The 15,616-nt window shown below is 60.3% G+C and overlaps 1 protein-coding gene across 1 annotated transcript; it reads left to right on the forward strand.

Annotated features, from left to right (window-relative positions):
• The first annotated feature begins 598 nt into the window (after nucleotides 1-598).
• Nucleotides 599-15,597, forward strand: LOC141964775 (relaxin receptor 1-like). Its single transcript, XM_074915479.1, has 18 exons — nucleotides 599-647; nucleotides 3,306-3,452; nucleotides 4,156-4,245; nucleotides 4,339-4,444; nucleotides 4,972-5,043; nucleotides 5,817-5,888; nucleotides 6,268-6,339; nucleotides 7,506-7,577; nucleotides 9,188-9,262; nucleotides 9,492-9,563; nucleotides 10,780-10,851; nucleotides 11,006-11,077; nucleotides 11,346-11,417; nucleotides 11,514-11,585; nucleotides 12,931-13,160; nucleotides 13,506-13,916; nucleotides 14,934-15,149; nucleotides 15,410-15,597. The coding sequence occupies exons 1-18, from the start codon at nucleotides 599-601 to the stop codon at nucleotides 15,595-15,597; spliced, it is 2,160 nt and encodes a 719-aa protein (XP_074771580.1).
• Nucleotides 15,598-15,616: the final 19 nt, after the last annotated feature.

Consider the following 15,616-nt stretch of genomic DNA (forward strand, 5'->3'; position numbering starts at 1 on the left):
CGTCCCCCCCTGGGGCTGTGTGCCTGCGTTGGGATGGCTGAGAGGGACACGCGGGGGCCCCCACGGCTGCTGCTGCTGGGTCGTGTCCATCGGGACACAACATGGGTAGGAGCAGGTACTGACTGTGCTGCCGACGCCTTCTCCTCCTCCGCCTTTTTCCTCCTCCTCCTCCCGCCAAGGCTGGCCCCGGGCTCCCTGGCCGTACACCCCCGGGGGTCCCACAGGCAGGTGGGAAGCACAGCCCCCATGCTGGAGCGTGGGCTGCACCCTCCCACTCGAAGGACCAGATTTGTTTCCTTTTCTTCTTCCTTGCTCACCACACACATTCCCTCACTGGATTTTACTCGGGAGCCCACAGGGTGCTGCAGATGGGCCCGACTGCACCTTCAGTGATGGCCCCGGCGTCCTGGGGACCGGTGGCCACCTGGAGCATCCCTGGAATCCGCGCTCCCTGGAGACACCAGCGCCTTCGTGTGCATTAGTAGGAGGGGACCCGCAACCCCCCCACGTCCCCCTTCCCTCCTCCCGCTGCTGCACAGCAGCCCAGAAGGTTTCTAAACCTTTCGGGCCGGCGTTTGCCCTGCCAGCGGCTGCTGCCATGAGGCTGCTCCTGGTCGTTTTGCCATCGCTGTTCTACGCCGCTACAAGTAAGTGACTGTCTTTGGAGGTCACGTCATGCAAAGCGGGGAGGAACGTGGGTCATTTGAGTGGGGTGTTGGGCAGGGAGGGGGGCATTGCAGAGAATTTGATAGTGGGACTTTGCTATAGACGGCACAGCTGGCTGGCAGAGGGCACAGGGACGGTGCTCTGCCGGGAAAGCTCTCCTGTGAGGAGAGGGCGCGTGCCTGGTGCCACGGCTCCACACCGCTCGCTGCCCGCTCACCCGGGCACCCCGTGCTGCCGCAGACGGCTGACAATTGTGATCCTGCCTTTTATTGGAGAGGAGAGTGAGCGCGGGAGAGGAGGGGGAGATGGAGCCACTGCGGGGATGTTACGGTCTGAAAGGGGGGGAGCGGTGGACAAAAACCAGGCTGAAAAGTGGCACTTTTTGAAAAGTTGCTGGAAGTCAGGAAGAGGGGGAGGAGGCAGGAGCTCTGCGCTTTTTCCATTTTAGTCTGATTTGTTGTGGCTTACTTTTGTGGATGGCAATGTAAACTGTGCCCTCCCTGCCTGCCCGGTGGGAGGGGGGGGGTTAAACCTCCCCTCCAACCAAACAGTTCGTTGTGTCTCTGCTGTGGTTTGCTTCAGGTGCAGCTCAGCCCTCCTGGGGACGGCAAATGCCCGGGGCTTTGTGTGCGGTGCCGTGGGGAGGGGGATGCAGCCCTGGGCGGGGGGCAGCGGGTGCTCGTGGTGCTGAGCCTGGGCACTCCAGACAAACGGGACAGGCCATGCTTCGCCCACATCCCGCGGCAGAACTCACCCGGTTTCTCTGCAGACAGAGGCAACGCGCCCCAGAGCGGGGTCCCTTCAGCCCTTCGCTCCCAGAGAACTTGGCCACAGCTGTTTTCTGGGTGATGCGTGGGCTTTGTTTACAAACCCAAGTGGCCCTTGCAAAAAGTCAAGGCAGATGCTGAGGTGAACCCCGGCTACATTTGCGCTTCCTTCTGAGGCTCTGCCTCACGGTGCCTGTGCCCACCCCGTCCCGCCCCTGCCAGGGCAGGGCAGTTCATCTAGCAGGCTGCATCGTCCCCAGATCACCTGTATTCTCAGCAGTTTACCTTGCCTGAAACACACACTTTTCCTCTCTTTGGGTTTCTTGGGGTTTTTTCACTTCTCTCCTGCCCCGGGTCATTTCTTTCTCCAGCCCTGGGGGGGTTAATGCAGAAGGAGTTCCTGTGGGGGTGGCTGGAAAGCATGGGTTTGGCTGGGACCCTGGGGCTTGAGCGTCACTGCTGAAAAAACAGAAGTTATCTGTGTTTATATATATAACTATATATATGTATAAACTCTCCTCTCAGTATTTACATGCAGATACGCTGTCTGCAACAGGGATCTGAAGGCCCTGGAAAGGCTCCTGTTCTCTGGTCCTACATAAATTCAGCCTAAGAAAACAGCCAGAAACCTGCGTGACATGACAGTAGGCGACAGCGAGCTTCCCTGAATAACCAGAAATGGAACTGAGACAGGAGAAAACCCCTCTGGAGGGACTCAAGCTCGGGGCTGGGGTCAGGTCTGCTTCCATTTGCAGGACTTGAGAGGGTGCGGGATGTGCGTCCCTCTGCGGGGCTGCAAGAGCCAAAGCCAGGGGTGCTGCACCATCCCGGCCCCTCCAGTTTGTGTTTTCTTACTCTTTCAGCCCCAAAACACTCTCTAAGGAAACACCTTTTTCCTTACAAGCCCAGCCCCTCGCCAGCCGCTGCCCTCCGCTGCCTGCGAGGGCAGGACCCAACGGCCCCTCCAAAATCTCATTTCTCCTGTCCCCTCCTCTAAGAGGTTTCCCATTTTGGACAATTTGCAGCGAGAGGCTCTTGATTGCCCTTGGCCTTTGCCCGGGTTTGAATTCACTGGTTGGGTGTTTGCCTCGAGGGGTCCTGCGGAGCTGTGCCGACACGCGGCTCCCCGCCAGGGCCGGGATGGGCCCGCCGAGATAGACAGCAACCCAGGGAGCAGCCGGGCCGGCTTAAAAGTACTGCTGAAATAGTTCAGCAAACTGGCGTCTTGGCAGGTCGGCTCACGCCCAGCGCGAGGGCTGCCTCCAGCAGCGCTTGGGCATCTCTCAGCTGCCCCTGCACCTAAAGCAAACGCTCGCCAGCACGTTCCTCACGTGGGTGCTGTGAGGGAGCCGGCCGGACCCACGCACACGCTCACGGGGGTCCTGAGCCGACAGCAGCTCCCCTGCGCCGGCCGGGGCCCTCCCAGCGTGGCACCCGCGGGCTGCGGCCGGGCCCTGGGCAGCGCCCGCTGCGAGCACCCGCGGGCAGCTCTCGTGCTGGGGAGCAGCCCCCAGGCTCTCGCAGGTGCTTCGCCCTCATGTACAGCGCAGACTTGAGCTGTTTCGACACAAATGTCATTTTATTTAGATTTTTGCAAGTGCTTTTATTATTGGGTTTGATCTGCCAGCAGGAGGTATTTTTAATAAACATGATAAAACTCTTTTATTGAAGCATTAACACTCAGCAGTTCTACTGGAAATAAACCTAAACTTGGCTCAAATTTTTGTTGTATTTACTGCCCTGGAGAAACAGGTGCTTAGGAAAATGAAAAGGAGCCATCGCACCACGCGTGTGTGTGTCCCCCGAGAGAGGGGGTGTTTGTCCCCCCGGCAGTGGTGCCCTGGCACTAAGCACCCCTTCTTCCCCGGGCAGAGCCTCCTCCGACCCACTCCCGGCGGGACGGACGCGCGTGTCCCTTGGGGCAGTTTCCCTGCGGTGACCTCTCCGTCTGCCTGCCCCAGGCCCTGCACTGCAACGGCGCGGCCGACTGTGCCAACGGAGCCGACGAGGACAACTGCGGTAAGCGGCAAGAGGGTGCTCTCAGGGTAACCCCCCCGGCCCTGGGGGCACCAGGACCCGGCACCAGGGGTGCATCAGAGCGGAGGTTGCTCCTCCCCTGGGAGCAGCGGCAGCGTGAGGAATCCTGGGTCTGCCTCAGTGTCCAGCTGCTTCCCCGGCTCTTGTGCCTGCGCGCTGTCCCGGCACAGCGGCCGCGTGTGCCCCCCCATCCCTCAGGGGTTCCCCCAGGCTGGGCTGTAGGCTGCCGCAAGGTGGGGGCCGTTATTTCTGGGCCGTGGGGGAGAGGCTGAGCAGCAGGGGCGCTCCGCCCCGTCACTCAGGTCAGGAGGGTTCGGCACATTTGAGTTCCTTTTTTTGCACAATGCACTGTGGAGCAATTTGCTCAGGGATGCTGCATCCAGGAGTGTAAATGAGCTAGAGACTGAGCAAATTCACATCTTCTGGGACCTGATTAACTGAGTGGCTTGGATGTCGCGTCTGGCCCGGGATATCCCTAAAGGGGGATGCTTGAAGTAGAGGAAAGCAAGTTTTTGGGTGGCTGTGCTTGGAGACATGCGACAGGGCTGGGTGAAGCTCTGCTCTGCCCCGTGCAGCTGTGGGGCTGGAGCCACATCTCCAGTTTTGTGCGCCCGAGCACCATCTCCCACGGCTCCCAGGGCTTTGCTCCGCACCGTAACGGTGGTCCCCGCTCTCTGCCCTGCAGTGGACGACAGCGGTTGGCTGCAGATCTTGGGGGACACGCTGGCTGCCCGGAGCGGCGGGATGGTGGTGGAAGAGGAGGGTGCTGCCTGCTGTGAGCCGTCCTCCCCCGGGCCGGGCGTCCTTCCCCACGCCGCAGGTCTCCCCCAGACCCTCCCCGCAGCGCGTCCCCTCTGCTTGCCCGCAGGGCTGGAGCTCGTCCCGGCGCGGTGCAGGTGCCAGGGCAGGGCTGTAGACTGCACCCAGCAGGACCTCACCTCTGTCCCCTGGGTCTCCTCCAACGTGAGCAGGATGTGAGTAGCAACGGGTACCAGCACCTCTCTTCCCCTGCCACCTGTCAGGAAAACAAGCTTGAAGAGTGGGCAATAACATCCCTGGCTTTTATTTCTTCTCCCTGGTGAGCCCTTTCTGTGCTGACAGACCCCTCTCTGCTCAGCTTCGGCTGCTCACCACAACCCTCCCGCAACAGCACGGAGCTGGGAGCGGGGAAGGGCCGGGTCCTGCCTCCCCACCAAGCCTCCCGCCGGGGTGCACGGGGTCAGAGGCTGGGGAGGCGGAGGCCTGGGGAGCCTTTGCACACATGAAGCAAGGGCTGAGGGAGGAGAGTGTGGAACAACTCATCTGCAGCAAATGATGCTTGCAAATTGGGCAGGCAATCAGCAGTGTAGTGTTAATGAAGAGCAGCTGCCTTGCATTTTGTTTGTATTGCCCAAGAAGAGGAGGCCTAGTTTTCACTGTTCTTATTTGATAAGGGCCTCTCCTCTGTCCTGCTCTGCTGGCTCTGGGTTTGACTAATTTTCCTTCTGTTTTCCTGCTATAGGGACCTGAAGAAAAATAAAATCCATTCTCTGCTGGACAATCAGTTTGCCAGGTACCAGAACCTGAAGAAGCTGTGAGTATCACCCACCTTTATCCTGCTCTGCATTTTTTTTCTGGCAAAAGGGGAGAGCGGTGGATGTGTGGGTCTGCAGCGGTGGGGCCACAGGTAGAGGACCAGGCGTGTACACTTGTCGGGATGACTTTGTTCGGGACAGGACACTACATGTGTCCAGACAGCAGCTTTCTTCAGCTCCCGGAGCCTGTGATGGGGCACTGCAAGCTGCTGACACGTTCCCCCCACACCACTCCTCACGGGTGGGTGGGCAGGTCGTGGGGCAGCGCCCGTGTTGTCCCATAACCGTCCCGTGTGCGTGGTGGCACGTGGTGCCGAGCGACCGTCCCGCTCCGGAGAGCTCGGGCCCTTTGGTCGCTCAGCCCCTCTCCTCCGTGGTGGGGAGGGCTGCGGTGGGGCGGGGTGAGGGGTGTTTGCTGCCTGGGGTGGGACGGCAGCTTTGTACAGCAATAACCGCGTGGGGCAGCCACTTGTGACCGTCGGGCACCTTGTACCTTCAGCTTCCTTCCCTCTGCGAGGAGTAAATGAGGCGGAGAGGGAAAACAGCCTCTCCAGGGTCGCTCGAGACAGGTCCCTGCGGCAGAGCAGGGGCTGCAGCCCAGCCCTCCGTCCCCGAGTGCTACTGGGACAGCTGGCCTGTGATACTGGACAAGCAGTAGCCAGCCCTGTGAGCCCTGGGGCTCACATCCCTCTTCCCTAGGGACCGCAGACCCGGAGAACCCCTTAGAACACATACTTCTTCTTCAAGCTCTTTTCTGTTTTATTTTAAATAGGTTTTTGCAAAACAACAAGATCTGGTTGATCTCACCCAAAGCCTTTTCTGGACTTTCTCAGCTTAAAATGTTGTGAGTAAAGGTGTCTGTGTTATGGGGTCCCAGGGAGGGGACCCCCGGGATGGATGCCCCCCTCTTGGCGTGAAGGCTTGAGGCTGAGCTCTGAGCCCTTTTTCTCACTCCTGCAAGAGTTGGCTTCAAGCTGGAGTTGCAGGTGTTTTAGGTGAACGTGGGGCAGAGCAGAGGCATTTCCCCCGCCCCCAAATGTCGGGCTCCCACCTCCATGCTATCCAGCCTGAGCTGGGATCCTGCGTTTGGGCCGCCAAGGGAGACAGTGCCAGGGGCACCCAGAGCCGGGGCCCGCGGCAGCTCGGGAGGAGCCGCTTTAGCAGAAGCAGGCTTGGTCGGCAGCGGTGTCTGAGGATCGCTCTCCCCTCCACCCCGGCTCCAGGTTCCTCAGCCACAACAGGATCACGCAGCTGAAGCCCCGCGTGTTTGAGGACCTGCATCGCCTCGAGTGGCTGTGAGTTCCTCTGCTGGTCCCAGAAAATGTGACCGATCCTGACTTTTCCTTGCATGTACCATAACTTCCTTTCCCTGAGGGGGGGAAAAGCTGGGCACAACGGTCTCAGGGTGTCTGTGCTAACCTGCCGATGGCCGTGGGGGCGATGCCCGGCTGGGTCTCCGCCTCCCCACCGGCCCTGGGGACCAGCGCACAGTTGGCCTCTGTTTTATTAAATTCCTATTTGAGTTCCCCTGTTACTGAGGCTGAGATTAGCACGGACTGGACGTGGTCTTGGCTGAAATCTCGTGATGGCCGGCTGGTCCCGCGGGGGCTGGCCGTGCTGCGCTCCCCTCGCCGGCTCGGAGCGGGACACGGGATGGGCTCCGTGCAGAGACAGCCTCAGCCCCAGGGCTGCAGCTCCAGGGGGGTGTGTAGAAAAGGCTGCAAGTGCATCGTTAAACACGGAGACCTGCAGCTCCATCACCTTGAAAAATACGCACCTGAATTGAAAGCACAGCAAATATCCTTCCCTTCTGCTTATCCTCAAAGTCTCTGTTTGATCAGAGCCCATGTGGTGTGTCGTTCTACACATGGAGCTCGTAAAGGTATCGCTGCAGAAGAGAAACTGTAAAGGCCACTTTACAAGGTGCCTCGTTCCTCTCCTGCGTCTGCAGGAGCTGCTCCGGCAGGTCTGGCACCCCCCAGCTTCCCTCCTCTCACTTGCCTGGGACCAGTGCAGTTATTCCTTAAATCAAAGAGGGCAAACAGAGGATGAGCTGCTCGCAGAGGGTGGTCTGTGGTGCAAACAAGCCAGAGGACTTTTGAGAAGCCAAGCACAGCCTGAATTCCCCAAGTGGTTTCTGATTTATCTTTATTTTGCAGCAGAAGATAGGAAAAATCCACCAGACCCTGACTGTGAAGGAATCCAGACTCTGCAGCTGGATCTAACGCTTCAGCCAGGGCTGCCTGGGCAGGATTCAAGGAGGGGGGGTCAGGCTTCGGAGGGGGCAGCCCCCTGCCCAGGGATGGGTGTCCATGGAAAATTTCAGAGAGAAGGGACGGATCCCCCTCTGGCTGGGGCAGCACGGAGTGCTAAATGAGGGGTTTCCCCCTGACAGGAGGGTCCTGCTGCCCCCCTGCCCTCTCTGGGTCCCCTCCTCTCACCTCTCCCCTTCTCCTTCCAGGATGCTGGACAACAACAGGATTGCTCGGATCGTCCCCGCGACGTTTGCAGGGCTGAGGTCGCTGTATTTCCTGTGAGTAGGGGCAGGGACAGCCCTTTTGAGGGGTTTGGGGAGACACCCCTCCGTGGGGTCTGCCCGGTACCTCCTGCACCCCTTCTCTGGGCAGCTTGGGCACTTTTCGGGGCAAGCCAAGGGTGCTGCGGCTTCCTCACCCTCCCGGGGTACAAGGGAGGTGTCTGTCTCGCTCCCATCCCCAGGAGCTGGCGGGGGAACCGGCAGGCTTTGCTGCTTCTCTGTGCCATCTCCTGCTCTCAGCATGCTCTAATTAAGACTAGTGTTAATTGCTTTTTCTTGGGACAGGCAAGTCCCTGGGCAGTTTGGCCTGGGCAGAGCCTCAGCACGTCCCGCTGAGCAGGGTGGGCAGCGGCGCCTGCGGTTTGGGTTGCCGAGTGCTCCTGGAGGTTGCAAACAGCATCCGATGGTTCCCCACGCCGCTGCCCCGCTGCTGGGTGTCTTCACACCGGGTCGCCTCGAGCCAAGGGGTTGTTGTAGTCCAGATGTTTCCATGACGGAAGTACAGGATAATTAAATTGCTTTAACCCCCGTAAAAACAATTTTGCAGTCGCTAGAAGATGACTTTAACACCTTCCCTGTAGTTCAGAATACAGATCAGAAACCTTGGCAGCAGTTTGGAGTATTAGGGGAGAAGTTTTGGCTCTTACAGCGGAAAAAACACGTGTGCGTGAGTGCACAGACACACAGAGATGCGCCTGTACATCTGGCCCCGTTTGAAGCTGTGTTCCCTGGGCGTACACCCGCAAGTGTAGCGTGGAGTGCTGCAGCCGCGGCTGCTGGTCCGGGCTCGCGCCGCCTCTGCGGGAGATGGAACTGCTGGAGTTGGCTGTAAAAGCCTGAACCTTGGGTTTTGGGGTGTGGGCACTCGGGTAAGGGCTGCGGCTGAGCCTGGGGAACCATGGGGCTGGCGGCAGCCTTGGGGGAGAGGGGCTCTGACCCCAGGGCTTTGCTCCTCTGCAAAAAGCACTCAGTGACCGCAGACCCGTCCCCACTCTGTGCCCCGAGGAGGAGCCGCGGGGGCTGTGGTGGGACAGAGCTCCCCCCCGCTCCGTGACGTACCCGGTTTATCCTTCCGCATGTTGTTTATTTTTTTTCTTTTTAGCAAATTGAATAAACTAAAACTGCGGTCACAAACCGTGCAGTGAGGAGCACCGTGCACACAGGCATGTGCAAAAGTGCTGGGAAAAGCACCAGCGGGAGTTCAGGCTGTAAATTTGCCTTCACTGGCTGTCGCCCCAGGGCCACTTGCTGCCGCTTTCATGCACCATTCTCCTGGTGCCCTGCCCGTCACAGCCCACTGGAGAGCATCTCCCACAGCTGCTACGTGAGCCCCATATCCTTGCCTTTATTTTTTTTCCCCCGAGCTGAACTTGCTCTCTGGTTTTGCATGGTCTGGGGCTCGCGGGATCCGTGTGGCCGCAGCCACACTGCTCTGGGCCTTGCAGCCTCCACATACCCACACAGCTGAGGCCACGGCCCAGCTGAAAGCCCTTGTGAACCACTGCCCGGTCCAGGAGCAGCAGCAGAACCTCGTCCCTGCGCGGGGTTGTGTCCTGGGTGGATGTACGGTGCCATGACCTTGTTTTTCCTCATTGCCTCCCGAGCAGGTACATGCTGAACAACTCTTTGGCTCAAATACCCAGCGCTTCTCTCTGCACAGAGATGCCAAAGCTCAGCTGGCTGTGAGTACCCTGCCCAGGGGGCGGGCAGGGGCTGCTGCTGCCGCTGCTCCCGATCCCGGCTGGGCTCCAGGAGCAGGGAAGGGGCAGGGAGGGCTGGGAGGATCCTGCAGTGGATGGGGGCAGAGCAGAGGGCGAGCCGGGGGTGGGGGATCGTGCTGGGCAGCCCCCAGGCATGGTGGAGACCTGGGGGTGAGTGGGGAAGCGGCAGTTGTGACAGTGCCTTTTGCAGGGAGCTGGAAGGGAACAGGATCCGGGCGGTGCGCAGGGATGTCTTCCAGGAGTGCCACGACTTCACGGTGCTGTGAGTACCCGGGGCCCGGCCGTGGGCTCCTCTCCTGCAGCTCCTGGCAGGGGTCCCGGCGGTGACGCAGGCACTGAGCAGCGCGTTGGAAGGTCGTGCCGCTCTGTCGGGGCTTGATTCCACCCTGCGCTCACCTCATGGTCCCTGGCCGGGCAGCGAAGAGCAGCTGCCCTGGGCTGGTCTGTGGAGAGGTGGGGATATGGATGGGGGGAAGATCCCCCCGGCCTCATCTTGGTGCTCTGACCACTGCCCCCACACTATGTCTCCAAGGATGAGCGCTTTGGAAAGCTCTGCTGAGCCTTTCCAGCCAAAGACTGTGGCACAAAGACGTTGTTCCCCCATCCTGCTTTTCTTGGAGAAGCCCAATAGACATTTAATCTCCAAAATATGCTCCCCTACGTTTTCTCCTCCCGTGAAGCTGCCCGCAGCCCCCCATGCCGGGTGGGTGAGCTGCCACCTCGCTGTCCATCCTTCCACGGGCGAGCCCGCTGGCTTTGATCAGCAGCGTGTTTCTCGGGGCTGTTATGGCAGTGCCATGGAAACGTCCCTGCGGGTGAGACCGATGGTGTAAACACACCAGCCGTGACACGGGCAGCAGCTTTGCGAGCAGAGGCAGCAGATGAGATGGGGGCTCGCGTCTGGGCTTTGTGGGATGAGCCGTGCTGGCCCGACTCCCCCATCTCCCCCATCCTGCCCAGCCACGCCATGAGCCACATTAGGCCAGGCTGCCCTGATCGGGGTCTGAGCCCAGTTTAACGTGAGCCTCCACCAAGGAGCACCATCCCCAGGCTGTGGCACTCACGGGGGTCCCAGCACCTTCGAGCGTGTGCCATCCCACCGGGCTCTGCCCCCACTGGTGTTTCTTGATGCACCGTTCTGGGCACTTGAACCAGCTCCGCTCGCCCTCCACGGCTCCCATGGGCTCTGCCCTCAGTTCCGGGCTTGTCTGTGACTGAGCCTTGTGCCATGAGCTGGGCTCTGGCTCAGACCCTCACAACAGCGGGGCTTTTGGCTGTGCTGGCCCCTGAGGTGCTGGTTGTGTCTCGGTGTGTTTGGGAGGGACGTGGCAGGGCTGGGTGCACCCCAGGGGTGAGCCCCGGGCCACGTCAGCACCCCCAGTTTCTTGCAGCCAGGCTGGAGGTCAGAAGATGCTCTCGAAGGGTGTGTGGGGCTGTGCCGTGCCCCCACGCTCTCTCTCCCCTTCCTTCTCCTCCAGGATCCTGCGCAGAAACAAGCTCAGGTGGATCCAAAACGGGACGTTTTCCAGGCTGAACAGGCTGGTGGAGCTGTGAGTTTCCAGCCATGGCCTGCCCTGACCCCCCCCGCCTTCTCCTGCAGGCGAGGGCTGGGGACTCTGCTCTGCCCCTGACCAGGGCACCTCAGTGCTCAGCACCCTGGGGTGCAAGGCTGGGTGCCCTCAAACACCGTTCTCCTTCCCACAGTGACCTGTCGTCCAACAGACTAGAGCAGCTCCCCTCCTCTCTGTTTAACGGCCTGGCTGAGCTCCAGCAGCTGTGAGTACTGGGGCTGCGCTGCCCCGGGGGGGTCCCCCTTTTCCCCTGCATCCCGTTGGGTAAGTGGCCTTGCTGCACGGGCTGGTTGCCCACCAGAGCTGTGGTGGCCCCGGCCGGCCGGGCTCCCTCCCGGCAGGTCTGCCTGCTGCCATCGCAGACCCTCTGCTTCAGGGCTGTGTACCCATCCCAGGGGGGGAAAGGCACAGAAAGCCACCCCCTGGCTCTCACTTCCAGGTGGGAAAAATACCAAAGGCTCATCTCTTTCCAGGAATATTTCCTACAACCCCTTGAAGGAGATCTTCCCTGGCCAGTTTGAGAGCCTGCCCCAGCTACGCTCCCTGTGAGTCCAGCAGCGTCCCTGACCCTTCAGCACTGCCTCCGCCAGCCCCAGCCCGGGGCCGCCCACAGCATCCCCTGCTCTGGTTTCCTTTTGCAGGAGCCTGGAAGGGCTGGAGATCCCCAACATCCACAACCTGACATTCCAGAAGCTGGCCAACCTCTCCCACATGTGAGTGGAGGGGGTGCAGGGGGCTGCTGCCGCCCCAACACCCACGTCCGAGGGTGCTGGGAGGGAAACCAGTTCACTCCTCCAGCCACGAGCTGGTCATTTCAGCCCACTGGAAGGCCCTGAGCACGATGATGCTGTTTAAATCCCCCTGGGGCAAGAGGGTCTCCCAAAGCTGGGGCTTCCGTAGAGCAAGGGGAGCGGTTTGCAGAGCGCGGGGGCCCCAGCCGAGCATGATCTGTATTTCTGAAGGTGCACGTTGCATTGGCGGGGTGGGCAAGGCGATTCGGCCAGGCCCAGGCACATCAGGCTGCGTGCTGAGCTGGGGTTAATTAATCCCATTAAAGTCCCTTTTGCTTGGGTCTGAGCTGATCACCTAAGAACCCCAGAGCTGTGCAGCGAGCCAGTCTGGGTGGGCACCGTGCACAGGGTGGGGACAGGAGCACGCAGCCAGCTGGGAGCTTCTCTTTGGATGGAGAAAAAAAATCATTCATTTTCTCCAGATGCACATTTTAAAGAAGCTGCAATGAAAGGCAACTGTGCATCTTCTTTTCTGTAATTGGTCTGTTTGCACTATAAATATGGTACATTTTCTACCTGACTTCCTAATAAGCAATCGTGTTGGCTCCTTTTATCTATAATTAAGCGGAAATGAGCCTCGCGTTGCAGTTTTGTGGCCACTTTCTAATGTAGAGATTAGCTAAGCTTATATGGATTGGCTTTTATAAGGCTTGAAAAGACTAATCTAAAATAATAGGCAGGGGAAAAAAATGTGAATACCTGTTAATGGAACTTGAAGGATTTGAGTAAGAGATTGATTTTTAAATGTTAGTTTGTAAGAATCGTGGGTTGGAGGAAAACACTCATATTTATCAGTTGACAGTGCTGACAGTGCCAGAGTTAAGAGCGTGACTGCGGTACATGATTCAAAAAGCTCTGGGTGCCTCCAGCCAGTTTTGCGAAGGCTTCAGGGTGTTGCTTGTCTGAGCCCAACTGCAGTTGTGGGCAAACGGGGAGCCCCTCGCTCAGCCCCCACCACGCTCCGTGTCCCCTGTGGGTCCCTGCCCCAACCCCAAGTGCCATCGCAGGGAGGGCTGGGTGCTGGCATCGCCCGTCCCCGCTCCCACCCTGCCTTGCTGCTGCCCCATCTCCCCGCCCTGGCTCTGTGTGAGTCCCCAGGCTCTGGGGACCCTTCTCCACCCAGACAGGGTAAAACGTGGCCAAGGGGCTGGGGGCAGGCACAGGGGCTGTGCACGCCGGACTGTGCAGGCACAGGGGCTGTGCACGCCGGACTGTGCTTGCTGCCGTCCCTGGTCACACCAGGAAACCTTCCGCCCTGACCCGACAGCTACTTCAAGAAGTTCCAGTACTGCAGCTACGCGCCCCACGTCCGCAGCTGCAAGCCCAACACCGACGGCATCTCCTCCTTCGAGCACCTCCTGGCCAACGTCATCCTGCGCGTCTTTGTCTGGGTCATCGCCTGCCTCACCTGCTTCAGCAACCTCGCCGTCATCTGCCTGCGGTCCCTCCTCGTGGCCGAGAACAGCCGGCACGCCATGGCCATCAAGTCCCTGTGCTGTGAGCTGGCGGCGGGGGATGTGGAGGGAACCGGGCGGACGAGCTGCCCCCCAGCACCCCCGGGAGGGCCTGTGCGGCACAGCCGGGACCCCATTGCTGCCATCTTGCTCCTTGTGTTGGGTTTCTGGGCATCCCTCTGTGCCTGGGGCGCCTCGGCCCCTGCCCCCGGGTCTGTGCTCACAGGCACCCACAGGCAGCTCTTCCATATTTTTATAAAGATAGTTATAGATGTATAAAGCTGAAGGCTGCCCAGGCCGTCACAGAGGCTCTGTGATGGCTTTATGGCCACGGCGCTGATACAAAAGCTACATTTGCCCCCGGGTGCTCATTTCTGATCCCTCCCAGGTGCAGACGGCCTGATGGGCATCTACCTCTTCGTCATCGGAGCCTTTGACCTCAAGTTCGCGGGCGAATACAACAAGCACGCCCGGGGCTGGATGGGCAGCCTCCCGTGCCAGCTGGTGGGCGGCCTGGCCACGCTCTCCTCCGAGGTGTCAGTCCTGCTGCTGACCTACATGACTCTGGAGAAATACTTCTGCGTTGTTTTCCCGTTCAGCCACCACCGAGCTGGCAAGAAGCAGACTGTCTCGGTGCTAGTGGCCATTTGGCTTCTAGGCTTCTCCCTCAGCATCGTCCCCCTCTGGTGCAAGGAGACCTTTGGGAACTACTATGGGAGGAACGGGGTGTGCTTCCCGCTGCAGTCCGACCTGGGCGAGCGGCCCAGTGCCCGCGGCTACTCTGCCACCATCTACCTGGGTAAGGCCACCTCGAGACCTGGGGACGGGGACGATGTGGGGCAGGACAGGCTTCCCAGGTGGGAGCAGGGTGGTCCCGGGTGCCATGAGAGCCCCCACAGCCTCCATCAGCAGGAACAGGCTGGGCGAGGAGTGGATGAAGAGCAGCCCCAAGGAGGACACTCATGTGCTGGGCTGCACCCAGAGCAGGGTGGGCAGCAGGGCCAGGGGGGGATTCTCCCCTCTGCTCTGCTCTGGGAGACCCCCCTGCAGGGCTGGGTCCAGCTCTGGGGGCACCAACAGCAGAAGGACACGGACCTGCTGGAGCGGGGCCAGAGGAGGCCATGGAGATGCTGGGGGGGCTGGAGCCCCCCTGTGAGGACAGGCTGGGAGAGTTGGGGGGTTCAGCTGGAGAAGAGAAGGCTCCGGGGAGACCTCAGAGCGGCCCCCCAGGGCTGAAAGGGGCTGCAGGAACGGGAGGAGGGACTCGTCATCAGGGGGAGTAGGGACAGGACAAGGGGTGATGGCTTTAAACTGACAGAGGAGAGATTTAGATGAGATCTGAGGCAGAAATTCCTCCCTGTGAGGGGGGTGAGGCCCTGGCACAGGCTGCCCAGAGAAGCTGTGGCTGCCCCCTCCCTGGAAGGGTTCAAGGCCAGGTTGGACGGGGCTTTGGGCAACCTGGGCTGGTGGAAGGTGGCCCTGCCCGGGGCAGGGGGTGGAACTAGAACCATTCTGTGATTCTGTCTCTGACTTTATGGGTCACTCCCATCCTGCTGGGCCCCTGTAAGATGGGGTGCCAGCTCTGCCCTCTGTCCCGGGCTCGGGGGGAGGTCCCAGCTCCAGCCTGGTGCTGGGCCCTGCCTTGCCCTGGAGCTGGCCCTGGGCATCCCTGGGCTAAGGCTGGACGCAGGACGAGCCAGGGCCGCTGTCTCTGCCCCCTCTAGTGATAGAAGCAGGAGTAGTCCTGCTGATGCCGATCCTGGCTGGCAAAGTTTGCGCTTTGCCTGAGCTCAGAGCAAGATTCCTTCCTCTCCAGGCTTGAATCTCGCAGCCTTCATCACCATCGTCTTCGCCTACTCCGGCATGTTCTACTCCATCCACATCACTGCATCCAAAACTGCGGAGAGAGGCGTCTGCTCGCGGGAGGTCACCATTGCAAAGCGGTTCTTCTTCATCGTCTTCACCGATGCTCTCTGCTGGATCCCCATCTTCCTCCTCAAGCTGCTCTCTCTGCTGCAGGTGGAAATACCAGGTGAACCCCCCCTTCCCCCCACAAGGCCCTAGAACAGAGCCCGCCACGGCTGGGGGCCCCTTGGCGTAGGTGCTGCTGAGTTTGGAGCTCTCTTCACCCACCCACGGGCTGCAAGAGGAGATGGGGAGTGTTACTGGTTTCCCTGCCCCTCCCCGGGGAGCAGCAGCCACGACCCCCCCATGGGGGTTGCCCGTCCAGCCCTGGGCTCACAAACAGCTTTGCCACGTCGGCCGCTTAATGTCGTGTCCTTGTTGGCACAGGCACTGTCACCTCTTGGGTGGTCATCTTCATCCTGCCCATCAACAGCGCCCTGAACCCCCTCCTCTACACCCTCACCACCGCCTCCTTCCAGGAGAAGGTGAAGGGCTGGCTGCAGACCGAGCAGCTGGAGCCGCACGAGTCCCGCAGGAGCTTCACCCCAGGGACGAGGCCGGGCACCAGCCCCTGACCTGGCCCAGCAGCACGAG

The sequence above is a fragment of the Athene noctua genome, chromosome 11 (assembly GCF_965140245.1).
Source record: "Athene noctua chromosome 11, bAthNoc1.hap1.1, whole genome shotgun sequence".
Classification (NCBI taxonomy): Eukaryota; Metazoa; Chordata; class Aves; order Strigiformes; family Strigidae; genus Athene; species Athene noctua.